The 27932-nt window shown below is 40.4% G+C and overlaps 1 protein-coding gene across 2 annotated transcripts; it reads left to right on the top strand.

Annotated features, from left to right (window-relative positions):
* The first annotated feature begins 162 nt into the window (after nt 1-162).
* Nucleotides 163-27885, top strand: Kcnj16 (potassium inwardly rectifying channel subfamily J member 16). Of its 2 annotated transcripts, XR_005972676.1 has the most exons (3): nt 163-463; nt 24243-25721; nt 27675-27885. XR_005972676.1 is itself a non-coding variant. In XM_041636155.1 (2 exons), the coding sequence occupies exon 2, from the start codon at nt 24350-24352 to the stop codon at nt 25607-25609; it is 1260 nt and encodes a 419-aa protein (XP_041492089.1). In that variant the 5' UTR covers nt 164-463; nt 24243-24349; the 3' UTR covers nt 25610-27876. The 2 variants fall into 2 exon arrangements, 1 of the variants encoding a protein (XP_041492089.1); XM_041636155.1 differs by having other exon boundaries at nt 164-463; nt 24243-27876.
* Nucleotides 27886-27932: the final 47 nt, after the last annotated feature.

Raw genomic sequence — 27932 nt, 5'->3', positions numbered from 1 at the left:
ACGAGACGATTCAGCCTTCTGGGTCAATGTGATGTTTCTGGGGCAGCATGTGGCCACTTGGTAATTTGAGAGATTCTTGTGATCTAACAGGCTCCTAGAGTTGCAATCAAAAGACTGAGTTGTAAATGAGCAGAGAGAAAGGATATTTCCCCTGGCTTCTTGTTTTCTGTCAGTCCCCTTTGGCAAGCTTCTCTACCATGAGTAGGCATGGGAACCAGTTAAAGAAAGTGTCGATTCACTCGAGTAAACGCCGAGAACTCTGGCTTTTGTCTGCGCTGAATGTGTCCGGAAAGGCAAAAAAGAGCGAGATTCTGCTCTGGGGTTTCTCATCCCCATGGCGGTGTGGTAGGTGCTGACAGCCTCAGAGAGTGAACTAGAAGGGCACAGAGAAAAGAGCACGAGATGAGTCCGCTGCAGTCGTGGTGAAGATGAAAAGGTCCCAGGGTTTGGGTCTGTAACTAAGGTAAGAGCTTGCCGTCATATACAAAGTGATCTAAGCCTGAGTTACTCACTCACTCATCTGTTCCTTTAAGCTCATGCTTTCTGCGTTCAGGCTTTTAATGGGCACCTGCATCTTCCATGGTCTATGCAGTCATGTTTTATAATTACAAGGCCAATGACTGGGAATTCCTTTTTTCTTTCCTATCATCTCTAGGGAGTACCAAACCAAACAGACTAAGACTGTAACGTGCAGTTTATAGATATTATTTTTTTTTAAGAAGAGCAACATTCAGACAGAGGGGGACTAAAAGAGGAGTGGCTTCACCGGTGGGATGTTATTTTTGCTGCTTGATGTGGCTTCTGTGGAAGAAGTGAGTCTTTAATTTCCTGTACAAAGAGGCATTCATAAAACAAAGCTATGCTGTACATCTTTGTCACTCTTCCACTGCCTCCAAGTGACAACAAAAGAATAGGAAGAGCTTGAAACTGTGTGATAAGTTCTGCTTATGCAGTGGTTTTGTCACAGTTACTTCTTCACAACTAGAAATATGGGAACGGATTATGATTATTAGAATATGTGCAGAAAGCAACTACTGGTTGTGAAGAGTAACACACCCGACCCCTAAACACGGGAACCTGTTTAGGGACAAATGATCACCAGGCTTTCTAAAATTTAATGTTTACCTTCCATTAATTGCTTCTATTAATTACTTTATTTCAACTGATGCTATCGAGAAAATAATACTCAGGCTATCCCTTGTCTGCAAGCTTTCATTTCACCAGTAGAAAGAAACAGAATCAGAAAGAAAGCAGTTGGACTGTGTGGCGATTCTAAGGCTGTTGTAGGTACAGGATCATGGATTTGGCAGTAAACATCTTATTGGCCACATGAATCTTTGCCTTCCAAAAGCTCCCTTTGATTCCTGTGAGTCTTTGAATCATCCTAAGAACTCAGAGGAGGCTTAGACAGTGTTTGCAGTGCTCCCAAAAAGCTTACCGTCCAGTCAGAATGGACTGCTTAACAAGAGTGACCTTTCCAAGTTTTTCAGTTTCTCCCCACCTCCTTCAGAAAAACCTTTAACAGTATCGGTCCCCAGATAGTATATAATCTCTACTGATACCGTACCTGGCACATAAAGACCACAAACTACATGAAGATAATTTCCATTAGCTCCATTTTCAAGAAGAGGGAAACTCTAGTGCAAAGAGTGACTTAATTTAATAGCTGAACTCAGAGTGATATTCCAACAAATGACTCAGATCCAAGAATCAAGGACATACACTTTGTTCTCAGCTTTGAGAAAAATATCAACTAGTTGTGAATATGCAGTAGGGAAGGTAGACTTTTTCAAAAGGTACTTGTAGCAGCATTATCCACTGGGATGTGTTGCTGCCTTGGCTTTTGCTTCAGTAGCTGTGTTGCACCCCTGGGCCTCATTCTGCTGATGAGCAGTCTCTGTGGTTAGTGATGTAGCTGAGGTCAGAGATGGTATGTTGGGATGGGCTGGCATGAGGAAGAAGCATGATGATTTAGGGCCAGGCACATTCTCTTCTGGTAATGGTGTAATAAAGATTAACCATTTTATATTTTGATCTTTTAAGCTGGTTCATATCAAAGCATCCACTATTGAGGAAATCTGCCCAATAGCTTCATCTCTGATTGACATGTGATTGTTTCAGGTCAGCCCTTGTTTGACTCAACTACTTAACGTTAGTTTACAACTTCTAAACATTGATAGAACTTCTTGTTACTCCACAGGGCTCTCCAATTTAGTTTTTGTAATTACCTATTTTCAAGGAGTAAAGTAACTAGTCTGGGTTACATGAAGTAAGTGGTCATGATGAGGTTCAAATGCGAATCAGTCTGTCCATTACAATCAGTGCTTACTGGCAAAAGTGAAGACTATATTTGGTTTGAGAAATGATGTATCTGCTGTATTAGGTGATTAGAACATGAGAAACCCTTCATAGGACACAGACGGTGTTTGTGTGTGTGTGTGTGTGTGTGTACATTGGTACAGATACAGGTATAGATATAAAAAAAACACCATTTACAAGAGGAAGTACCTCTAGCCTCACAGGGGATCAGGACACCTGGAGCCCAAAAGCTACTGGCCCAGAATAATTTGTGGTTCTTGAGCATTTCCTGTAGCGTGTGTTTGTTTTCCTCTTTTTTAAAAGACAGAGTCTCTTTAAGTACCCGCATCTGAACTAGAACCCATGATGTAGATCACATTGGCCTTAAACTACTAGCAATTCCCCTGCCTCTGTTTCCCAAGCATTGTGTTAATTAGTATGTGCTACCACATATGACTTCCTGCGTTTTTCTTAATGGTTGCTCAGAAAATCCCAAATCACATGGGAACTGTTTCTCATCCTATTGTTGATTTGTTTTTAAGGTTTGAGCTACAGGCAGATTGCAAAATTAAAAAGAAAGAAAGAAAACAAGCCAACTAAACTATAACAGTCAACACTGATCAAAAGCAAAGATAGCAACCAGGCAAGAAAGGAAGTGACATTTCCTGTTGATATGACAGCAAAACTCACAATTCTCCTTTGACATCAGACGATTCCAGTGCTTGGATCCTAATGAGATGATGATGTCTTTGTGACACTTTTAATTTTAATCCTCTTAGACAGCGACTCACAACTGTTCATCTCCTAATACTGCAGTAAATAGTGTGTGCTTGTTGATGAAAACTTCGCCACATGAAACCCTTTAGCATCTTTTTGTTAAAAGAGAACTTCAGAGTTATCTAGCCCAACTCTTGAACAAATGCAGGAAATTCCTCCACAAACCCTTTGATTACACAAATTTGAAACAAATAGTCCCACGATGGTGTCTATTGTTAAAAATATTAGTGACAAAATATTCTTGTTGATAAGGGTATTAAATTTGTAGCTGTATACTTTCAGTAGGCAGTTCTTAGACTAACATCACAAAGCAGGACCTCTGTCTCATATCATGTGCACAAACACACACACACAAACTTATACATATGGTTTCTGCATGCAAGGGTGTCAGCTTCTCAGATCAGAGTCATGTTTTAAGTGTTTGGGAAAATCTACGTCACCAAATAGTTGATGTTTGTTGGGTGATTCTTTTTTCCTGAGAGATCATTACGAATGGACTAACACCCCTAGTTAGATCATCCACATACCAAAGAAATAATTCCATTCAAGTCTAGAAAAGTGAACTTATGAGGTTTCTGTAGTTACTTCTAGTAAGAGGGATGGCTCAAAGGGCAGCTACACCACTGGGAGGTAGCTTGAGCATCTTGATGACCCCACCAAGAAATCCCACCCCAATCAATTGCTTACATTATCAACAGTGATCATTGGAAGGAATCTGAAGGAGACCTGATGAAGGTCTCATGAGCTATGGCCCTTCAGTCTCCTTCTGTGGGGAATGTTAATAACACTGATCTTATGAGCTTCTCATATGGATGGTTACAGCCACTCAGTCCTAGGGCAGTAATAGGCATGTCCAGCCTAGAAAAAAAAACTGTTTCACTATGATAATTGATAAAGATTTTGAATATGTTTTTATATATTTTGAATGTATATCTTAGTTTCTCCTTCATTCATTTTTTTCTCTTGTTTCCAACTGTCATCGTTACCATTACAATGACTGCTTAAAAATGCTTTCAATAGACCCCCAGATCTAAAATATCTCTACACTTCAACAAATTTTATTATTTTCCCCAGAAATTCTTTATGAATTAAAATCTATTTTTTTAATAGTTGCCTTGAATTTTCTGGGAAAGATGTTTTTCATTCTGTTTGCCATTGTTTCTTATATCTCAGTTTGCTTGCTCCATAGCCTGGGCTGAACTCAGATGAGGTTTTAGGGTCCAGCTTCTTTAATATCCCTGCCTGTGACCTCCTCTAAGCCCTACAGTTAAGGTCAATTTATCTCATGTGTAGCCCTTTCAGCTCCAGGTTCTGAGCTGGAAATTTCCTAGGTTCTTGTTATTATAGCTCTGTAGCACATCTGTGGAGACAAAGATCAACAATCCTAGCAGTTAATTCTGTCCTGAACCTGGATCTAAACTATAAGAAGTAAGTGTCCCCTGACACGTCAATAATGATTCTGCTTCCAACCTTTTCTTTGCTCCTAACAGTGCAAAGCTGTCATGACATCCCAGAAGCATGCTTTCATAGAGACAGCATCTTTCCCACTTTGATATGAGGGTTTGATAGCGGTAAAATATCTTTCTAATAACTGGTTCCTTTACTTCTCTGATCTTTCAGAATTTACCTCAATATCTGACTCTGGGATTTTATTATTAAGACCAATTAGAATTTGTGCTACATCTGGTGCCCAATATGGGGCATGAACCCATAACCCTGAGATTAAGAATCTCATGCTCTACTGACTGAGGTAGCCGTGTGAGTGTCTCAGTGGCAAAGCACTTCCTAGCACAAAACCTTAGGGATAGAATGGGACAAGTTTTTCATATTCCTTTTCTCCCAATCGTTCCTGTTGATCCCAGAAAGTCTACCAAGCTAGTCAAACAGCATTGCTGTATCTGAGGGAGGGGATGATATTGATGCCTAGTTTCCAGGGCTGCTGGGAAAAGAATTAAGCATGTTCCTGGACATGAATTGCCTGACAGTTAAGAAGTTCTTCTCCGATTGAGGATTGTATCACATTTTTGTACTGTCTGTATGTGGCGATCCCTAGATTCAACTTTGTATCTGGGACCTGTGATTGGATAAAACTTGCTAACCTGAATCTACTACACATTAAGCATGATCAGTTCTTTAAATTCCTTAACTCTGTGTTCTCCTTTCCTTGTCTTTCCTCTTTTCTTAGCCATTACGCATATTAAAGCCCTGACAGTCTTTGCTCCACATACTGGTAAATAAACCCTGATGCTCTGGAAGAACAAGTGCTCTTAACTGCTGAGGCATCTCTCCAGACACACAAAATTATTTGTTTTTATTTTATGCATATGAGTGTTTTGTTCTGCATGTATGTGCCTGATGACCGAGGAGGTCATAAGAGGGCATCACTTCTCCTGGAACTAAAGGTGCAGATGCCTGCGAGCTGCCATGTAGGTGCTGGAAACCAAACCTGAAGCTGTGAAAAAGCATCTCTGCAGACCTTTCGTAATTTGTTTTGAAAGCAAGGTCTCACCAAATAGTTCAGGCTGGCATCAGACTCACAATTCTCCTTTTGCCTGCTATACCAGATGACAGGTGTGCATCACCACACCCAAGCTTGGGTCTTTGAGACTAGGACTAGTTCATCCACAAGAGCTGAGCATCTGCCTGCAGACAGAATCAGTGTAGAGATAATCCTGTATACTTTGGATGTCTACAAACAAAGCTTTTCCCTTGCTACACACCTCAGGATACTCTATGACATAATCCACGCGGAATTGTATTTCCCATTGTCTTTAAACATTTTGGTTTCATTCCAAAGGACTTTCAAAGACAAGAAGGCTTGTCTCTCATTCAGTCACTGGATGTGTAATCTTACACATGAGAACACTGAACACTGCCCATAAACAGGCATCACTGGATGAGCTGTCAGATCTAACCTCGGCCTCTTGCCATGGGAGACTCTAGATTCATTTTCTTTTCCTTCTTTCTTTCTTTCTTTCTTTCTTTCTCTCTCTCTTTCTTCCTTCCTTCCTTTCTTCCTTTTTCTTCCTTTTTCTTTCTTTCTCCTTCCTTCCTTCCTTCCTTCCTTCCTTCCTCCCTTCTTTTTGAAACAGGTTCTCTGTCTGTAGCCTTGGCTGTTCTGGAACTCCCTCTTTAGGCCAAGCTTGGCTTGTACTCACAGGGATCCTCCTGCCTCTGTTTCCCAAGTGCAGAGTCTTCAGATTCTTAATGCTTTGGTCTGGTCAGGTTTAGTAGGCTGATATTTACTCAATGTTTTGGCTTATCCAGACAAAGTAGATATAGTTCAGGTAAACTGAACTATCTTGCAGCAACCTGGTACAGGGAGACAGAAGATTAGAATTAGATCAGTTTAATTCTAGAAACCAGGCTCAGCATTACACACAAAAGACAGGCAATCCCAGTGTGTGACATTGATCTCTTCGCATTATTTTTGTCTAGTTATAGAGAACTGATTGAAATCCTAGATTTTGGAGCACTCTTTAGTAAATTGCTTCAGTTTCTCTTGTAGCTAGGGAATTGACAAACTATAAAATATATAAATGTAACATAAAATATACTTAGTAGGGTCTGGTTGCACAGACCTTTAACCCCAACACTTGGGAATCAGAGGTAGATGGATCTCTGTGAGTACAAAGCCAGCCTGGCATACACAGTGAGATCTTAAAACAAAAGCAAGAACAATAACAACAAAACATATAAGTGACAGGTGATAGAATCATAAGCAAGGGTCACTAGTGTTAGTCAAACCTCTGTGTAGAACTACAAAGATGGAGTTATAAATTCTGTGCCCACTTCTGGGTAGTCCTCTTAAAGTTGGTCTACAAGTTCTGGTACTGGCTTCACTAGTTGGGTTCTGTCCAATATCAGAGAAAAGAACAGAGAAATAGATAATTGCTGCAGGTGTGCACTATGGAATTTTTGTGGCCATAAAGAAGAGTCCTTTTTGTAGGAAAATGCATACAACTAGAAATATTGAGCAAATTAAGCTAGTCTCAGACTAATATAATGTTTTATATGTGGTTTCTAGATTTTATATAAATACATAAAATCATACACACACACACACACACACATATATACATATAGAGTAAGTGGGAATAAAATTGTCTAGGAGAACAAAAGAGAGTTTATGGGAAAAAGAAATGGGGAGGGAAGGGATGATGGGATAGAATGCCAGGGGATAAAATGGAATGCTCAGTGTATGCTGTAAATGTATAGGAAATTGCTCCTATGCAATACAATATATGGCCAACAAATATGTACAATGAAAAATTTAAATTGTATCATCAAAAACGTTTTTATTACAACCTGCATTATATGATCATCATTAGGAAGCAGGCATTAGTGGTCAGGTATTGCAACCCTGAGAGAAGAGATGAAGCAATGAGTGGGTGATGTCCGAAAAGCAGCCACAGGGAACACATAGATAAATGTTGATTGGCATCGCCAAAGACCTGAAGGTTGTACCACACTGATAAGTTATACACACACTGATCAGATGACTTCCTGGCCATCACTGCTTATGTAGTTGCTGTTTGATTAGTGCTATTATATGTGATTGAGAGTAAGATCTCTTCAGGGAAAGGAGCAGTGCAGCATGTCCACACATAAGCAAGACGAATGGTTCCAATGTGCTGTTTCCATACAGGGTATTCTTTGCCTCAAAACAGAAGAGGTCCGCTTCAGGGAAGGAGGTGGAGACCTGCTTTGCTTGATGGTTAGGCAGACCCAAGCTGTTGCCATGTTTTTGCAGCTCAGGGAAAGAGAGCTGTGATCCAAGTGGAAATCCCAGAGGGTCAGAGAGTCAGCCTTATAATTCTTGGCTTTCAAAAGTTTCTGGTGCCATTTAGCTAAATGTGAATGAATAAAAGCACAAATATTTTCTTAGCTTGATATGTGTCCTTTAAAAAAATGTTTGTGGATACAGGAGCTGGCATGGGAACACTCACAACTGGCTGGAAATCTGCCTCAGAGGGTTGGATTTTAATTGCATGTTTATATGGTCTCACACATGCAAGGCAAGTACCCTAACCTTGAGCTTGGCCTCACCATTACATTTTTCTTTCTTTCTTTCTTTCTTTCTTTCTTTCTTTCTTTCTCTCTCTCTCTCTCTCTCCCTCTCTCTCTCTCCCTCCCTCCCTCTTTTTCCTCCTTCCCTCCTTTTCCTCCCTCTCTTCCCTCCTTCCCTCCCTCCCCCTCTCTCTCCCTCCTTTCTTCATTTCTTCCTTTCTTTTTTTCTTTCTTTTTAAATTTCGGTACCCAGTTTGCCATTACAGAAAAGTTATAAGAGACTCAAGAATCCACGCTGGGAGGTGGTGGCGCACGCCTTTAATCCCAGCACTCGGGAGGCAGAGGCAGGCGAATCTTTGTGAGTTTGAGACCAGCCTGGTCTACAAGAGCTAGTTCCAGGACAGGCTCCATAGCTACAAAGAAACCCTGTCTCGAAAAACACCAAAAAAAAAAAAAACAACAACAAAAAAACCCCAACAACAACAAGAAAAGAATCCAAAATGCCAATGAAGTTTCACACTGTAGAAACAACACCCAAACAGCATTTCTGCCTCTGTTCCTAAGTTCTGTGAATGGAAATAACCACCAACATTCTTAGCATATTCTTCGATTGTATATTAAACCTCAAACAATTCCCAGTGGATGAATTTCTTGCCAATGATATTTATTGTATGGGCATGTTAATGGCATTTTGATGAAGTGATAGCAAAATCAAATTTTATTTCCAAAGAAAGCAATTGACTCATCTCTGTGTCCTTCTCCAGGCATTACAAACCAAAGGGAAGTGGGCACATGATTTATAGTAAAACTTGTTGTAAATAATCTTTATTTTTCTGCAGCATAATATTTTTATTAATTACTTGGGGATTTCATACAGTGCACCCCAATCACATTCGTTTCTGGTTTCAAAATATTTTAGAGTTTGTTCATTGTATTTCTATGTTGTGTAAATCCTTGGTGAATAAAAAGTTTTGATTGGCTTGTTGGAAATGCATTTGTTTGAGTTAAGCATCACTCAAATTTTCATAGGCATACTGCCTGCTGCATGAATTAGACTTAGGTATTAATATTTGAATTCCTAAATGGTTTTTTGCCTGTCAATTATTGTCTTTAACTGATCACATTGTCTTTGTGTTTCAGAGAACACAAAGCCAGAGAGAATAGCATCCCCAGGTACACAGATGGTTGTTCTTTACGAAGCAAGAGCTTATTCCGAGCTAAACACAATCTGATTTTTTATTACTTTACTTTTACAGTTTATCTGTGTATGGCTCTACCTTCCTTCATCAGCTGAGGAAGCAAAGTTAACCAGAGAAGCATATTGTCAGGGTGCCAGCTGGAGTCTTAAATGCTGAGAAGGTCTCAAGCAAAGCCAACTTTCTTTCTCATGAAGCCCTAGCCTCAATCACTCTGATACTACTTTCTCACAGAGGTGTGCTTTTTAAGAGGGCTCTTTGAGAGAACATCTCCGGTAGAACAAGGCTGGCTTTCTTTAACGACAATAAGAACCTTTCCAATCCTTAATCCAGGTCATCACAGACACAGTTGAATACTGATTAAATCGAATACATGAAACCATTTTCATGTTTTTAACATCATTGTAGGCATTAGTACATTTGGTTATGAAACAGAGTCACTTAAGAGAAAGTTTCATCGTTTTACAAGGAGATACAACTCAAAAAGTGCCTCTGCCTATGCTTAGCCTGACAGTCTAGGTCCTGCCAAAATAAATACTGTTGCTTGAGAAACACTGGGACCGAGATACATCTCACTTACCTTTCTGAGGAAAATATTGCTGATTTGGATTGTCACTTTGTGTAGACATTCATGAATAATGAAATTCAAACCTTTCAAGTCAGGTCAGGCTGGGTTAATCTACAGCACCATCACGGAAACAAAAGTATAATGAGAAGAGAAAGCACAGAAAATCAGATTCATGAAAATTCAAGGGTCTATCAAATGGACTTTAGTCTTACTATCTACCTAAATCATCCAAAAACTCACCGGTGGTCGTTCTTCCCATCTAAGGAGCCTTGGGAATGCACACAGAAATAGAAAGCTAATCCCACTTGCTAGCAGCGTGCAGCGTGTAGAATCCTTAAGAGGCTATTTGTCTGGATCTTCCTTAGAGGCTATCTTGTCTTGTATTTTAGGGCCTTCTCAATTTTCTGTATCCACCAGGGAAATGGGAATTGAGCCAACAAGCGATAACAGTTGCTTCATTTTCCTCCCCAATAAAGATGCCCTGAGTTTTCGGTTTGACAACTTAAAACAGATACTGAATCATTTAAAGGTCAGAGAAGTTGTAGACACTATCCAGGGAGTTCCTAGTCTACAAGCATAACACATCTGTGAGTTCACTGATTCCCAGCAGATGCAATAGACTAATAAATAGCCTTCATGTTGCCAGAGAGGACAGTTTGCAGGCCCTCATCCCAAATGAGAAAATCGTAACAGAGACACCGGAGTTAGGTTTCTGTCGGGATACCATTAATGCCGAACTGAGAAGGTCAAAAGTCTTGGCACATATGCTTTCCATAAGTTCCGTTTGTTTGGGAATGCACAGTTAGTTCTAATCAGAGCCACTTTCAAATGAAACTGTCTGGAATCTATTATAGGTCAGTCATAGGCAACCTGGCATGGAACCACAAGGAAGACTGTTTTGTTACCCAAAGTAAGTGCCAGGTATCTCACATGATTTCTATTCTCAGTGATGCTAGGGGTTCTTCTGGGCAGTTCTGTCACATCTTCCTCAAGTACCCTGAAGGTCAAGACAATTAGATGGAAAGCGAACTTTTAAACAAGTCTCGGAAGTTGTGCATCTTCCCTTTCACTGCAGGTATGCCCACACAAAGGTTGCTTAATGCCCTTGTCATAGAAACCTACCCTCAAAGACGGTGACATTCTGCAAAGGCAACCCTAATCCATACTATTTAATTCTCTTTAAGTAATCATAGCTATAAGTCCTGTTGTTAAACCCTCACTAAGAATAGGTTCTGGAACACAGTCTCATTTTATGCCCAGAGCTGTACTTTTCCCACAAATGCCGAGAAGCAGGTACCAGCTTATAAGGGCAACTTTCTCCTTCAAAAACACCAATCCAAATGAACAAACTTACTCAATCGTGGACATTGTAACCTCTTCCAAAAATGCCAACTTTTCCTAGTGAGCCACCAAACATTTGAACTCAAATTCTTATCTTTCCATAGCTAGTCTCAGTAAAATGTTAAAGAAGCAGATTCTGGGGTTGAGGATGTATAAAATCCATGTGGTACTATCGTAGTCCAATGACAGCGCTAAGAAAGTTCCAGAAATTGCTAGTGTCATTTCCTTCTCTGGGATTTTAAAGGCAAGTTGTTAGAGGACCACACATTCAAGCACACTGCAGTGCTGTCCTGAGTATGGGTTTGGACCTCAGTAGGTTGCATTAAGATACACTGTGTATGCAAATGCACATGCTAATAACTGCGTAGAACCTTCATCCACTTCCTATTTCTTTGGGGTTTCAAAATCTGTTCTTATAGACCACAATCCTGCACATAACGGCATGTGTTAATGGTTTCTTTCCAAAGATAAAAGAAAGATTCTGAAAACATATTAGGCTCTTTTGAGCCAAGAAATGGAGGTATTGACAGTTTAATATAGTCTGGAATGGGGAAGGTAGGAAAGGCAGTACTAAAAGGGGCATGTATACTCTGCCTCCTTTGAACCGCTGCTTTATGTAACCCTGATAGAGTACCCGTAGCTTTCACCGTTTTCCCAATTGTTCTCAGTGTCCAGATCTGATCAACTCCCTCTTCCCCCACCACCTCCGTGTTTCAAAGGAGATCTGGTTTTACTTAGAGGAATTAAATGTCACTATATTTGTTTCTGTGAATTGTTCCAGCAAAAATTACCGCATCAATGTCTGACTTTAGATGTCTGTAAGACTGTCTGCTTCTCCAGGCTATTTATAGCTGCCTTTTAAAAGGTCTAATAAATGCTTGTAGATTGCTGTTGGTTTGTTTTCTCTTTAGAGAGCCTCAGAATTGGCAGTTTTCAAATTTTGAACTGAAAATACCTGGATTTCTTTTTTTCAAAAGATGTGTTTACTGTAAAATTTCATTCTCATTCTCATCCTCTCTCTCTCTCTCTCTCTCTCTCTCTCTCTCTCTTGTGTTTGGGTGCAGTATGTGGTATATGTACATACGTGGTAGAGTGGGCCATTGAATGTCTTAATATCTCACTCTCTGCCTTTTTCTTTTGAGACAGCGTCTCTCCCTGAATCTGAATCTAGGCTGGTGGCCAGCAAGTCCCAACCATCCTCCAGTCTCTGATCCTTAACAATGGTGCTGGGGTCAAAGATGGAGTGGAATGTGCCAGTTTGTTTTCATGGGTTCTGGGATCTAAACTCAGATCATCACGCTTGCACAGCAAGCACCGCTACCCACTCAAGCATTTACACAGCCTCCCATTGTAAAATTCAAGATATATAAACATACAAATAATAAATAGAAAAAGGAGAATAAATAATCCTACTAAACTGATAGAATTACAAATTTGTTTTGCATACCTTCCTGCATTTAAGTATATTTAAGTTTTGAAGTTGCAGTGTTCAAACTGTTTGATAATTATGTTTCTATTTGTGCCAAATCATGTTACATGTTTTTCCTGTATCACTTTTAATATTTACAGAGTAAACCTGGCTATGCTAATTTCCTATATATATATATTGATATTTCGTTTATATTTTAATAAAAAGCTTGTCTGAAGTTCAGAGAGTACAACAGCTGCACTGATTAGTCACAGACCAGGTAGTGATGACACACACCTTTAATCCTAGTAGCCACACCAGTTGCCATAGAAAGTGGGCAGTAGGGGTACTCACCTTGATTCCCAACACAAGAGAGGAATATAAGACAGGAGAAAGCAGCTCTCAGACACAGTCTCATTCTGAGATTCCTGGAGGCAGGATCGCCATTTCAGACTAAGGTGGAGGTAAGAGCCAGTGGCTGTCTGTTTGGCTTTTCTGACCTTCAGGTTGAACCCCAGTATCTGTCTCTGGGTTTCTATTTATCTTGCAGCACCTACACAAACCCACGTTTATTAGATGGTCTGGCAAAACTCAAAAATCACCACAAACAGCTTTCTTTTCTCTTTTGGTAGGTTTTTGTGCCCATCCATGATAAAGTTTTAGAATGACATTTTTCAGTAAAAGTGCTATATTAGTTTAAATTTCTGTAATTTAGAATGTGTACTGATTTTTTTTTTAGCTTTTAAAAATCAAAATACAATTACATCATTTTCCTCTTTCCCTTTCTTCCCTCCAGTCTCTCCCACGTGGTTCCCTCCTGCTTGAAATCATGGCCTAATGTTTGTTTAACTCTTACTGTTATGTATAAATACATATATATGCATAATGTGTATGTAGATATGTGTATTTATATACATGAACACATATGTATGTATATATACACATATAAATGCCTAAATATATACATACAATCTGCTAAGCCCATTTGATGTTGCTTGTGTATATGTTTTCAGATCTGGACTCTTGTCATTGGATAGCCAATTAGGCAGGCAGCTTATTTCTGGGGAAGATTATTTCTCTCAGTCACTCACCACTGTGATGCTGAGGATTGAACCCAGGGCCTCTGGCATGCTAGACAAGTATTATCCCATCCGAGCTATGCCCCTAGTCCTAGGAAAATACTTTTTAGTACCAAGTTCAATGTTTTAAAGTTTCATATTTCTAGAGAATTCTGTAGTATGCTTGAACACAACTATTATAGTAAGGCTTATAGTTGTTCCAAAAGACTTTCAAACAGGAGGGTTTTTATTGTTGTTGTTTTGTTTTATTTTTGTTTTTGTTTTTAAATTTTGAATTGGAGGTTATGGAGACAAGAAACAGAATCATTGGGATTTGGAATTTGGAAGTGTGTCAGTATTGATAGGGCGTTGATGATCTTAGGACTATAGGTTCTTTGATAGGAAATATTGTCTTTCCAGTGTTTGCTAATCCATTCCATCAGGTTACAAGTAGTGAATTCCTGAATGCCACCTATTGCATTAGCTACAAGGGATGCAGAAGTGAAAAGATTAGTGTGGTCCTTTCCTTGTGTAGCGTGTAATCTTTTCATGATGCAATCCAGTCGATAATTTAGTCATGTATTAGAGCAGGTTTGGGATACTTCCATAAAGATCCAAAGATTGTGGGCTTTGCAGATCTCATGTCCCTGGTCACAACTACCCAACATTCCGTGATGTAAGGCAGAGAGATTTTCCTTCTCAGAGTGAACTAATAGAGTCTATGAAACACAACAGGCAAATTAACACTAGAAAAAACATGCATGTGTGTTATGTGTACTGGTCACAATGTTTGCTTCAAAAGTATGAGAAACTGAGTTCAGATCCTTGGCATTTAGAAGAGCCAGAGGGGGCCATGGGTACCTCCAACTCCACCACTGGGGAGGAATATACAGAGGTACAGAGAGTTTTCAGAGAGAAGCTCTCTGGCCAGTGTAGCTTAACATCTAAGATGCATGGAATAACTTACCTCAAAACATAAGTGGAGAAGTGTTTAGGAAGCAACCCCATTGTGAATATCTGGCCTCCACCTCCACCTGTACAGTTGAGCACACGTGCATTCACACACACACTCACACACACATACACACACACACACAATGTCACACGTGACACTAAACACACACACATAAAAATTAGAGAAAACTAAAGATGTGGTGAAGGGTTCTTTCTATGGCAGAATAGTCAGAGATGCATAGAGCTCAGATATCACCACTCTGTGTTTAGTAAAGATTATGAAAAACACTCCAATGACAATTGGAAGTCTTCCTTAAGTCAACAATGACCGCTTTGGTGGACAAAAGACAAAAGAAGAACCTGCTAAGGGGCTTTCACTATGGTTCTCTGAAAATATGATTCATTGAAGATATGATAACTTTGACAGGAGGAGAAAACAGCGGGGAAACTAATTCTACTACCTAGGACCTGCTGATAGTTGAAATGTAATCTAGAAAACTGATTAGAATATGTTCTTGCAAATAGAAGATATTTTCTCTTGGCATTAAGTTGATTTTTCCCAATGCTTTGTTGTTCAAACAATGAAAATTGTCACTGGTTGATATAAAGATGAAAAATGATGAAAAAATTCAGTTTGGAGGATAAAAGAATTTTTACAATGTAAAGGAACTCTGGGCAAAGGCAAGTAACAAGAAAAGTTGGAATATCTGAGGCTGTCTCCTAAGAAATGATACCTATGTTCTTCTTGGACATTCAGTATGCAGCCTCTCACCACTGACCTGAGGACCCCCTGGAGTGTCTTTAAATAACAGTACTGAAAAGCCTTTATGTAATTTGTACAGTTCAATTTTGACTGTGAAATTCTGATTGGTCGCCCTCTATATCATCAGATGGCCCTGCTCTAGAAACATAGGGAGAGGAAGCTTCCACTACATTTCCTGATTCTTCTCTCCCAAATCCCCCAAACACACACACACACACACACACACACACACACACACACACACACACAGAGAGAGAGAGAGAGAGAGAGAGAGAGAGAGAGAGAGAGAGAGAGATCATAGAATTTTCTGTGATGGGTTTTCCTTTTCCTGAGATGCAATTGTTTCTTCTTCCTTAGTTAATTCCAATTCATCGCCTGGACATTCATCCCTTTCAGACTAGACAAGTACTCAGTATGATGAGCTATTGGAGGATAGATAATTTTTCCGGTTAAGAAAGTACAATAAAGTTAAAGAACATCCATGGTGCTAGTGAGTTTTCCATTTGTTCCTCATGAAAACCTTTTGCAATACATCAAGTGCTACTCTCAAACTCCATATAAACAGAATCAGCTGAAAAACATTTGTGAAGTGCTGATATCATTTTGCTGACATGTGGCTGAAGCATAGATAGATACAAGTCTCTGATTTTCATTTTCCTGTCCTTTCCACTCTCCTTTGCAGGCTCGGGTTGCTGCTTTGGATAGTACCCACAGCAGCTGGTTTCATTTCATCTTAAAGGGTCCAGGGAAGAGAGAGGCGAGAGCTGTGTTAGGAGGCAGGTGTTATACAAGCTGGGTGAAGTCAGGTGAAAGAAAGCAGAAGCCGAGTTCAATGGTAAAATGCAGATGAGTTCCTGTAATGTTCGGTTCCTGTGAGAACCAGCTCTTAGAATTAGTACAGAACAATCAGCGAAATCACACCTATAAATAATGAGAGCCTTAACAACCAGATAGTGACTAGGTCATAGAAAAACAAAATAGAGTGGAGAGCCAGGTTGGCTTGGAAGCATTTTACCTGGGGCAAGAAGTAATGTGCACTGAACCTGAATGGCAGGTTCTGCGTCAAAGCCCTTCTGGTGGCCTGGGTCACATGGTACCTTCCCTCTTTGCTGTTCTTCCTTCTGCATGCTGACATATATTGTTCCTTTTCCCTAGAAGCTAGTAGCAATGTCGCTTTTTTTAAAACTCCACAAGAATAGGAGGCTGACCTCCAATGTTCAGAAGTGACTAGACCTAGTATATAATAGAAGTCAGCTGAACAGATTCTCAATATAAATTTAGAAATCATTGCTGACAGGTTTTTATAGCACAACAGAGATTGAAATGTGTCTTTTAAAGGGACATTTGATCTAATCCCAACTGGCTTCTGCACCCATCTCAATCCAGCTCAAGCTAAGGTATGAGCAACCCAGGCTAACCTCCAACCAAGGCAGAGGTGGGCTAGCATCCAACAATAGCAAGGGTGGGCTAGCATCCAATCAAGGCAGGGATGGGCAGGCTGGTGATCAAGATAAAAACAAACAAAAAATTATCAAAACTTGTTTTACCCAAGCGAGCACACCTCCTCTAGACAGTAAGCAAGTGTGGGATAACCTTGCGAATTTCTTAGGCTGTTGAATTTGCTAAGTTTGGGAGTTCTTGGTTCTTTTTGGTAGAGTCCTCAGAAAAAGTAACAATAAAATTCTCAAATCAAATTCAATAAGCATGTGTATGTGCATGTGCATATGTGTGTATGTATGGATGTGTGTATGTATGTACGTATGTAGAGAAAAAGAAACCTCCTATATGAGATAGTTCTTATAAAAAGAAATGTCATTTGCTGTCTTGGCTTTGAGAGGCTAGCAGAAGGACCAAGAAACAACTCTGGTGGCTTAGTCACAAGAATGCAAAGCTACCATGAACTGAAGGCTGTCTCAGCACTTAGGGTTTCTCTGTGATAACCCAATAACCCCCTCCCCCCCAAACACACTTTTGCACATTCATGTGGAAGTCATACAAAGATACTGCAGATGTGAGGCACGCTGCTCTACCATTCACTGTCTACATCAAACAAAATGTCTGGGACAACCTGCAGTACCCGTGATCCTCCCATATGTGTTCCATACAGTGCATCAGTGCATACAGTGATGATGTGGGTATAGACATAGGCATGCTCTAGCTTTTTTGTTTGTTTATTTCTTTTTTGTTTTTGAGACAGGATTTCTCTGTAGCTTTGGAGCCTGTCCTGGAACTCAATCTGTAGACCAGGTTGTCCTTGAACTCATAGAGATCTACCTGCCTTTGCCTCCGGAGTGCTGGGATGAAAGGCATGCGCCACCACTGCTGGGATTAAAGGTATGTGCCACCAATGCCCTGTGACATGTTCTACTTTTTATGTGAGTTCTGGCTCCCGAATTCAGGTCTTCATGCTTGAATAGTCAGGACTATTAACTCACTTAACCATCTCTTTAGCATCAAAAATACCTTCTAGACATTTCTTATTAACACAGTTAGATTTTAAAGTTAAATTATTTGCAATTATAAAACATTTGACTTTAATTTTTATTTTAAATACATGTTGTCATTATATAGGACAAACTGATACCTTAACACATGTACAGAATCTGTAAAAATCAAATTGTTTTTGCAGTAATGTTGACATCAAGGAAACTTGGAAACTTATCCTAGTCTCAGACTTTGTACTTGTTTGTAAAGCAGCAAGGCAGCTCTGTGAGTAAGTGAACTCACTGCGCAAGCCTAACAACCTGAGTTCCACCCATGGAACCCATGTCAAAAGAAAGGTGTGGAAACAGCAATGAGAATCCAACACTAAAATAGCAAAATGAAAAATGGAGACAAAAGAATCATGTGAAATTCATGTATCAACTAGCCAGGAGTCAGAAGCACAGTCAAAAGCCAAAGAGAGACCCTGCCTCAAAAAAAAATGGTGGGTAGAGTAGAAAAAGACAAGAACTCCTGAGTAAAGTGGGAGCATGGGGACCTTGGGAGGGGGTTGAAGGGTTTGGGAGAGGCAGGGAGGGGAGCAGAGAAAAATGTAGAGCTCGATAAAAATCAATAAAAAAGAAATAGAAGTAGTTTTCACATGAAAAATATGATCAATTGAAAGAAAATAAAGGCATTAAAGATAAAAATAAATAAAAGAAAAGAAAAGAAAAAGGTAGGTAGAGAGGACAAAGTCTGAAAGTTGTCCTTTGACCTCCAGACCCCATGGCATGTATGTGAATTTAAACTCAGCACACACACACACAAAATAAAGAAGTACATTTAAGAAAAAGTTTAAAAACACATGGCAACATTGGGGGTGAGAAAGGAATTAAATTAGGTTGTGGATATTACTGAAAGACAAACTGGGAAGAAACAGGATCTCAAGTGAATGTCCCCACTGGTCCTGTGATGCTGAGTTCTCCCTGCCCCCACATCCAGTTTACTTGCTTGTTCTTAACTCATTATAGTCCCTTTCTTGTTCTCTAGTTCTTATTGTACATGGTACTAGGTAACTTCAGGACATTTTCATGCAAAGGAAAGCTACAGGTATACTCCCCCAAACTCACACCTTCTCACTCCCACCCTCTCCCTTCCCCCATCCCCTCTCCCACTTCTACCTACTCCAGCCCCTGTAACCACCCTGAGTCTGAGATGAAAGTCTGAGTTGAGAGCCTACTGAGAAGGAAACAGGAGAACTAAACAGATGTATCGTCAAAGAGAAGCTATTTGAGCAAGAAGTTGGTGGGGTCTGGTGAGATAGGGAGAGAGTCTTTTAGGTGAAGCACACATTTAGCTGCTGAATGCGGAGCTCTGTGTGTCCACTCATGCCTTTTACTCTTAAGGAAAGATAAAGGGGAAGCATCATTGCAAAGCAAGGAGTGGAAGAACAGGTTTTGTAGAAAATGCAAACGACCTCATTTATTCTGGGGTCTAGTTCATCATTCCTCTCTGTCCTTCCTCCAACCAGAGCTCAGCCCACCCTCCCTACAACTGCCCCCACCACATCTCTAATTCACTACCCCATTTTCTCCACAAAAGAGGCTATTTTCAAAGCAATGACTTCGAGAGGAATGAAGCCATCCTTTCTCCTCTTTGCCCTAGCAGCTCTCAGATTTCCATCAAAACTTATCTCATTTAATAGCTGCCAGGAGAGTAATTTGATTACTGATGACTTAAGTGTCAACTGCCTCAGATCCTTTATGTGGGGAAAAAAAAAAAAAAAGAACTCGTTAACCTCCAAAGCCACTGGCTTCAATAATTGGATTTCACCAAAAATATTTTAGCTCATTTTTTTTTGTGGTGCATACTGAATTACGCAAGAGCAATAATGAATGTGTTTATGCTAAGTAGGTGGTAGAGGCAAGATTTCATTTTAACATCTATGAGAAATGAGGATGCAAAATCTTGGTCATTGTGCTGTACTCTTAACCTGCTGGGAGAAAGCTTATTTTTGAAGACCTAGTTGCAAGGGTGGTTCACTTGGTAAACAGTTAAATATGGGAGGATGCAGCTGAATGGAAGATAAATTGTTTCAGTTTTATGCATGAAAAAACGAGAACAAGTATGGGAGGGTGTTCATGTTTTTTTTTTTAAATGCCCCCTGTTGTGTCTATGGCCCATTCAAAAGGCACTGAATTAGTAAAAGGTGCACTCAGCTTGAATCCATGCAAAGAAATTATTAAAAGAGAGGTCTGATAGCAGAGCCCAGCAGTCATTTTAAAAGTGGACTTTATATTATTTTTTTAGTGTCTACTCTTAATATAATTAGCAAGATATTAGAAAAATGGCTCTCTGAGAAAGGCATACTTTCTCTAATTCTGTCTTCTTCCAAATGAAATAAGCTACCTCCTAGTAGCTTTCTAAATACCTGTAGATGGATTTATTTTATTTCATGTGTGTGAGTGTATTTCCTGCATATATGCCTGTACACCATATGCCTAGCTGGTAGACATGGAAGTCAGGCGGGGGCATAATCCCCTGGAACTGGAGTTGCAGAGGTTGAGATGTGCCCTGTGTTCCTGGCATTTGAGCCAGGCTCCTCAGAAAGATCAATCAGGGCTCCTTATCTCTGATCCATGTCTCCAGTCACAACGTTTGAAGGTTTTAATAATCGCTGATGATCAGAAGGTTTTATCCTCCAGATTGTGAAGGTTCCATTTGTTTTAACCCGTGTATAGAAAGCACTACCCCACAGCCAGGGAGTCAAAGTGCATCTGGTGCCTTTGCTAATTATCATCTAGCAAAATGGGCTTCTCTTGATTCAACATCTGCCTTTGACCTTTATATTCCATAATTTCATAATTATACCAGCTCTAGTTTTCTTTTTAGAGAGTGAAGTGTGAGATAAATCTTGAAGTTGGGAGTGCGCTTCAGATGCTTTTTTTTTTTTGATGGAATTTGTGATGGTGAAATGACTATGCAAATATCAAAGCATTTCCAAATTATTCACTACATTTATTTGTGTGTTTGTGTGAGTGATGTGGTATGTGGAGGTCAGAGGACAGCTTGCAGAAGTCATTTCTCTCCTTCCAGTGTGTGGATTCCCAGGATCTAGTGAAGTCGTCAGTCCTGGTGGCAAGCACCTTCACTTGCTAAGCTGTCCTCACTGATCAACATTATGGATGTTTTAAAAGCTAGACTTTCATCCGATGAAATGCAGAACCCCCATGAATCTACAAGAACATTTTTCTAATATCTCATAGCAAGCAATTGAAAAAATTCTCAAGTTAACACAACTCACTTACCAGATGAGTATATGTTTATTTTGTTTAAATAAACATATTTAACAAAAGGGTCTTCATGAGCCCTTCATTGATCACGTAGGTGAGGGGCACACTCGGCTATCGGTTATCACTTAGATTGAAGATATTTGTCTCAAAGTATGTCTCATTGACATGGTTGGAGAACCAAAGAATATATAAAGAAAGCATGGGGCTGGGTGGTGGGTGGCACACGCCTTTAATCCCAGCACTTGGGAGGTATAGATGGGGGGATGTCTGTGAGTTCCAGGCCAGTCTGGTCTACAGAGCAACTTCCAGGGCACATTCTAAAGCTACAGAGAAATCCTGTCTAGAAAAACAAAAACAAAATTGAAAAACAAAAGAAGAAAGGAAGGAGGGAAGGAAGGAGGGAGGGAGGGAGGGAGGAAGGGAGAGAGGGAGGGAGGGAGGGAGGGAGGGAGGGAAGAAAAGAAGGAAGGAAGGAAACATGGGATGCTACACAGGATTTGAATGCTTATCTCTGTATAAATTGAAGCAAACTGCATGGTTACAGTGACCAACCTGTTTAGTTGGAAGGCCAACTAGAGTCCATATATACTCCAAAAGACTAGAATGTTTGGAATCCCCAGCTCAGAGGCCCATTCCAGAGCCAGCCCTCTGCACCCCAAGCAGCATCTCCCCTGGAGTGGCCCTCTTCAAACTCTGCCCCTGAGAAAACCACCAAAAGTAACCCCTTCTTGGAGCTGCTCAAGACCACACCTATGGGCTACTTAACACTTGGTAGCCATATTAGCCATGGGATACCCTTTGTACCCTCCCGAGATCACCCAGGAGTGCTTTGTTCAGATTAAACCTGGTTCTATTAATTCGGTTTGTTTGGTGGCGACAGATTCCCTTTAACCAGGGATTCAAATCTCATCACAACCCGATCAGGGACCTGGGGAACTTGGGTCAGAATTCTCAGTCATAACTGCAAACCCTGAAATTATTAGCAGTACAACAATTTCCACATGCCCGAATTTGCTTGCTTATAACTTGTATTAATTGCAAATTAATCCACCGATTGTCCTGTTTTGGAAGGTGTTTCAAAAGTGGCTTGTTTATAATAGCTCCTAGCACCACGGGAATTCGAATAGGATGCCAACCAAAAGCCGTTTCAAATAAAACCCTCTTTCCCCTTTTGGCAGCTGACTAAAACAGACACATACACAGTAGCTCTCGATCTGTGATCTGTGTGTGTGTGTTTATTTCGTTGTTTAGCTCTCAGTCTCCCCTGGTTTGGGGTAGTTCTCCTTAAGGAACTTTCTTGGTTGGAAGCATTTAGCAAAAATACAATTTTACCTCCACATCTGTACTGCGGTTTGAAATTATCTCATTTTTTGTTTGTTTGTTTTTGTATGATTTATCATAGACTCTTGCCTGCTATGGTCAGTATAAAGAGTGAGCAAAACTGCAGTGGCTTCTGCCTCAGGGTAATTTACATTTAATTAAACAGGTGCCTCTGGTATTTAATCAACAGATATTACAGGTAATGTTTGCACCGTAAAACATAGAAGAGATATTTATATTTTATGTCCTGCAATCCTAGAAACATTTTGGTAAACCTAGGTCATTATTTTGCAATTATTCAAATATCTTTCCATATACAAGGACAAAGATTGCCCATTGAGAGGAAGAACTACTCTAGACAAACCTAAAGAATGGACTGTTAGAGAGAGAGAGAAAGACAGAGAGAGGGAGAGAGAGAGAGAGAGAGAGAGAGAGAGAGAGAGAGAAGCCCATGATGCTTTACAGGGATTTTGGCCATAAGCACAGTCTGTCCTTGTAAGTGGTCCCCTTGACAAAGAGTTCTTTGTAAAAAATGGGCCTGCTCCCTGGAGAGAGAGAAAATGATTCTTTCTGGCCAGAGAGCTGTTAACTCTTTCTTCTCTTCTGCAGTCAAGAGTGAGGTAGATCCATAGTGATTAATTCCCAATTGAGTTTTCGGGAGTAGCATTCAGTCATACTGTGTTTCCGTGTGACTGAGTGGATGGTGGGATCTTCTTGCCCATGTCTCTCTAGTCTCCTTTCTTCCATCTGTCCGGCACAGGTGGATCATGTCAAAGGCAGATTCCAATAACTACTGAACCATTAGTGTGCTGATGCTATTATTACACAGAAATAGCTGAAGACTGTTTGGATAATCACATTTTTTCAAGTTTACTTTCAGACTTTGGTGGTTTTAGACATGGATGCCCCCAAAATGAGAAGTATACACTTTCCTTGACAATTAGTTTTGCCTAGGGAATGCTGCACAAGCATCAGCGAAAACACCCAAGAGCTAAGAGAGGGGTCTGTCGAACGGTAGTATGCTCCCTTTAAGAGCAAAATGAGCTTTACAACTTTGGGAAATTTTCTGCTTCTATTCTGAGGGAGAGAGAAGAGCAGTTAGTGTCAAAAACCAGAGAGCTGTAAGGATGGTTACAGGCTGTGAGACAAAAGCAGAGGCAACTTTACACCTTCCCAACAGCTCACCTGGGAGTGGTTTGAACTCCTCTGGGGTTAAGAACGTTTTCTTTTCCAATCAAGGCTAAGGGTGGAGCTAGGAGAAAAAGAATTTAATCAGAAGTAGATGTCAGTATTCATTCTGTTCTGTTCTGGGAAGTAGACGAGAAGAAAAACCCAAGTGGGGCAGAGAAGAAGCCACCGCGAGGGGCTGCCTTCTCCAGGAACGGGAGCAGCCATTTCATTACAAAGTAAAGGTAGAAACTCTTCATTGCTCTGGCATTAGTGATTGGAAATCTTGAAACTGAATCTTACTTCATCTCTGTATATTATAGATTGCTTTCATGCAATAAAATGTGTTAGTATAAAATCACTGTTCTCTCATCAGGTGAGAAAGGGTTGTGAGGTATCATTTGGGGTCATCATAGTGTTTACTCGAACACTGTATACATAAAAAAAAATCTGATTTTCTCTAATTGCACACTTTGTTCCTATAATAACTGAGTTGCTTTCTATACCAGAATGTTGAATCAATACTGAATGTCTCCATAGTTCAGATGAAGTATTTGCTACTTTAGATGGAACAAAATTGCTCCCAATATGTCAAACTGCTGTCAAGATGGAAATTGGAATCTAAGGCTAATAAGATGTTTAATTTTTTGTTCTCTATTTTATTTTAGATTCTAACTGAAAATTAAGGAAAAAGGAAAACACAAAAATTAGCAATTCACCTGGAACTTTGAACTGATATAAAACTCCCTTGGATGTGCTAAAGGACGAAGAAAGAATGAGCTATTACGGAAGTAGTTACCGAATTGTAAATGTGAATTCCAAATATCCAGGCTATCCCCCAGAGCATGCTATGGCTGAGAAGAGAAGGGCAAGAAGGCGCCTGCTCCATAAAGATGGCAGTTGCAACGTGTACTTTAAACACATTTTTGGAGAATGGGGGAGCTACATGGTTGACATTTTTACCACTCTTGTGGATACCAAGTGGCGTCACATGTTCGTGATATTTTCTCTGTCTTATATTCTCTCCTGGTTGGTATTTGGCTCCATATTTTGGCTCATAGCCTTTCATCATGGAGACCTGTTAAATGATCCAGACATCACGCCTTGTGTTGACAACGTGCATTCGTTCACCGCAGCATTTCTTTTCTCGCTCGAGACCCAGACCACAATAGGGTACGGTTACCGGTGTGTCACAGAAGAATGCTCTGTGGCCGTGCTGACGGTCATCCTTCAGTCCATCTTAAGTTGCATCATAAACACCTTCATCATTGGAGCAGCCTTGGCAAAAATGGCCACCGCCCGGAAGAGAGCCCAGACCATCCGCTTCAGCTATTTTGCACTCATTGGTATGAGAGACGGGAAGCTTTGCCTCATGTGGCGCATAGGTGATTTCCGACCAAACCACGTGGTAGAGGGTACAGTGAGAGCCCAGCTTCTCCGATACTCAGAAGACAGTGAAGGGCGGATGACTATGACCTTTAAAGATCTCAAACTCGTCAATGACCAGATCATTCTGGTAACCCCAGTTACCATCGTCCATGAAATTGACCACGAGAGTCCTCTGTATGCCCTTGATCGCAAAGCAGTGGCCAAAGATAATTTCGAGATTTTAGTGACTTTTATCTATACTGGGGATTCCACTGGGACATCCCATCAGTCTAGAAGTTCCTACGTCCCCAGAGAAATTCTCTGGGGCCATCGGTTTAATGATGTATTGGAAGTGAAGAGAAAGTACTACAAAGTGAACTGCTTGCAGTTTGAAGGAAGTGTGGAAGTCTATGCCCCCTTTTGCAGTGCCAAACAACTGGACTGGAAAGATCAACAACTCACCAACTTGGAGAAAACATCCCCTGCCCGAGGATCCTGCACCTCTGATAGCAATGTCAGGAGGCGGTCCTTCAGTGCTGTTGCCATTGTGAGCAACTGCGAGAACCTTGAGGAGACCGGCACCTCCCCACCAGATGAGTGTAAGGAAGTCCCTTACCAAAAAGCTCTCCTGACTTTAAATAGAATCTCCATGGAATCCCAGATGTAGCCCTCCTCCTTCAGCCCCTTCCCCAAAGGCACAACATTGTTAGTGTGATTTTTAACAAAATGTTACACCTGTCCTTTGCAGCAGCAATAGAAAGCACAGCAGGTTAAACCTGGTAAGTGATCATCTAAAAATACCACAGCTTTCCAGCATTAAAATTTGGCACTGGTAGCAAATTTTGTATTGGGAAAACTATTAAGAAGCTTAATTGATTACACTTAATCTCATTATGGCACACCCTTGTATCCTCTCTTGAATGTGAAATATTTAGGAGTGGGAGAAAAGAGGCTGCTGGAATAGATAAAGATAGAGACAGGTGAGCTAAATATTTACATTGATAAAATAATTATGGAACGAGATCTTATAATAATATCTCATAACCTAAGCAAAACAAATAAGACATATCTCAGCACAGAAACGCGAGACATGGAAGTAAAATGAAGTGTGGTTTGAGGTCCCGTATTTGCCTGTCATGGTGTCTTGGTAGCAGCAGACAGATGTGGCTCTAAGAAATTGACAGTGACATCAAGTCACAGACTCCTTTTAGTGAGACTTGCCTAAAGTGTTATCAGTGAATGCTAGAAGCTAACCATGTGACAGAGGAAGCAGAGGCATCATTATTTGGAGAACTATTTCTCTCTTAAATACCTTGGTTCAACCAGACGAATGGGGAACAGAAGTGAGGGAGTGGCCCTTCCCTGTGCTCCCCAGAGAAGTCCTCTGTGTTCATACACCTACTGTTCTCAAGCATTTGGGTGGGATCCCAGAGATGGGTGCAGCAGTGAGAGGCAGCTGAGATCTGAGAATAAATGCTGTTCACTGCTGATCCTGAGAGGCTACATGTAGGCTGAGAGGAATTAAAAGAGCTAGAATCTTCTCTAAAGGCAGTGAGGTCTTGCGTATGGTGACTTGGCTACAAGCATGATCCATTTTGTGAAATAGAGCAATGAAGTTAATTTGAATGTGTATTAGAGGGATAAACTGAATAATTTAGGAAATGCTTAAATTTTAGGACAAAAATAAATGCACGTTCTGTTATCGTGTTAAAGGATTAAGTTAATTCCTGACTCCTTTTAGCATGAACCCAGTCTCAGATACTACTGTAAGCTTTATAAACTGAAGAATTATTAGCTATGGCTTGGCATGATTTGTGTATTTTTTCCACTGTTTCTGAGCTAGGAATGAGTATATGATACAGCTGCTGTTTAATTTAAACACACATACATTTTCCTTTTTTTCCAGCGATCTCTCTTTTTCTACACATACACACACACACACACACACACACACACACACACACACACACCACAGTTACTCAGATTTGATCTCATAAGTAGAATGAACTGAATCACACAGTCAAAGATTACCAACTGCAGCGAAACAAAGAGGTATTGAAGGACTCTCCTTTCTTTTGTAATTTTCCTTTTTTCTCCCTCTTCCATTTTTCTTTGCTTCTTCCTGTAATGTAGGATCAATACAGAATACCATGTACTTTGCAAATGCACATGTATAAGTAAATCTTTCAACCCTGATATCTTATAAGAAATCTGCTCAAGGGGCAAGTTAAAAACTGCCCTGAAACTTAATATCTGTGACCAAAGTCACGTTTAACCTGCGCTGCTTAGGAATGGAAAATCCATTAGCTAAATCAAACAATATACTCATGTGTTACACACACACACACACACACACAGACAGAGAGAGAGAGAGAGAGACAGAGAGAGAGACAGAGAGAGACAGAGAGAGAGAAAGAGAGAGAGAGACAGAGAGAGAGAGATACACACACTTGGAGACAGAGAGACAGACACAGAGAATTAGGCTTTTTAAAATAGCAATGGCTTCTCTAAATTAGAATATTTACCATTTCCAAGCCTAGAAATCATAACCACCATAACAATGCCTTCCCCACCAGTTTGAATTTGTTTCTCTAGAAGGCAGGTACATTCCATTGCACTGTATTTCCTTTGCTCTGTCTTCCCATGATGCCTGCCATTGAAACGGGGGTGGGGGGTGGGGATCATTGATGTTTGATTAAATCTATTCTGTTGCACTATGTGTTCACACACAGGATGGAATGAATGGTTGGCATTCCCACGTCCCGTGCATCTCTAATCGCCTGTGCAGATGTATAGCATGCTTAAACATCCCCCAATGGCTTACTTAACAATAAAGGTCTTAGAGTGATGCAAAACAATGTGTATTTCCCTCTGATTCCTGTAGCATCAACTGTATGGCTTGAAAACAAGAATCTTGTTTCATACAGTTCATGAAACACCGTTATGGGCTTTTACAAACTTGTGGAGCAGCTACGTCGGAAGTGACAGTT

Source organism: Microtus oregoni, unplaced genomic scaffold (assembly GCF_018167655.1).
Source record: "Microtus oregoni isolate MIOR12 unplaced genomic scaffold, Mior012 000048F_ref0000485, whole genome shotgun sequence".
NCBI classification, from domain to species: Eukaryota; Metazoa; Chordata; class Mammalia; order Rodentia; family Cricetidae; genus Microtus; species Microtus oregoni.
This window is presented reverse-complemented; position numbering and strand designations above follow the sequence as displayed.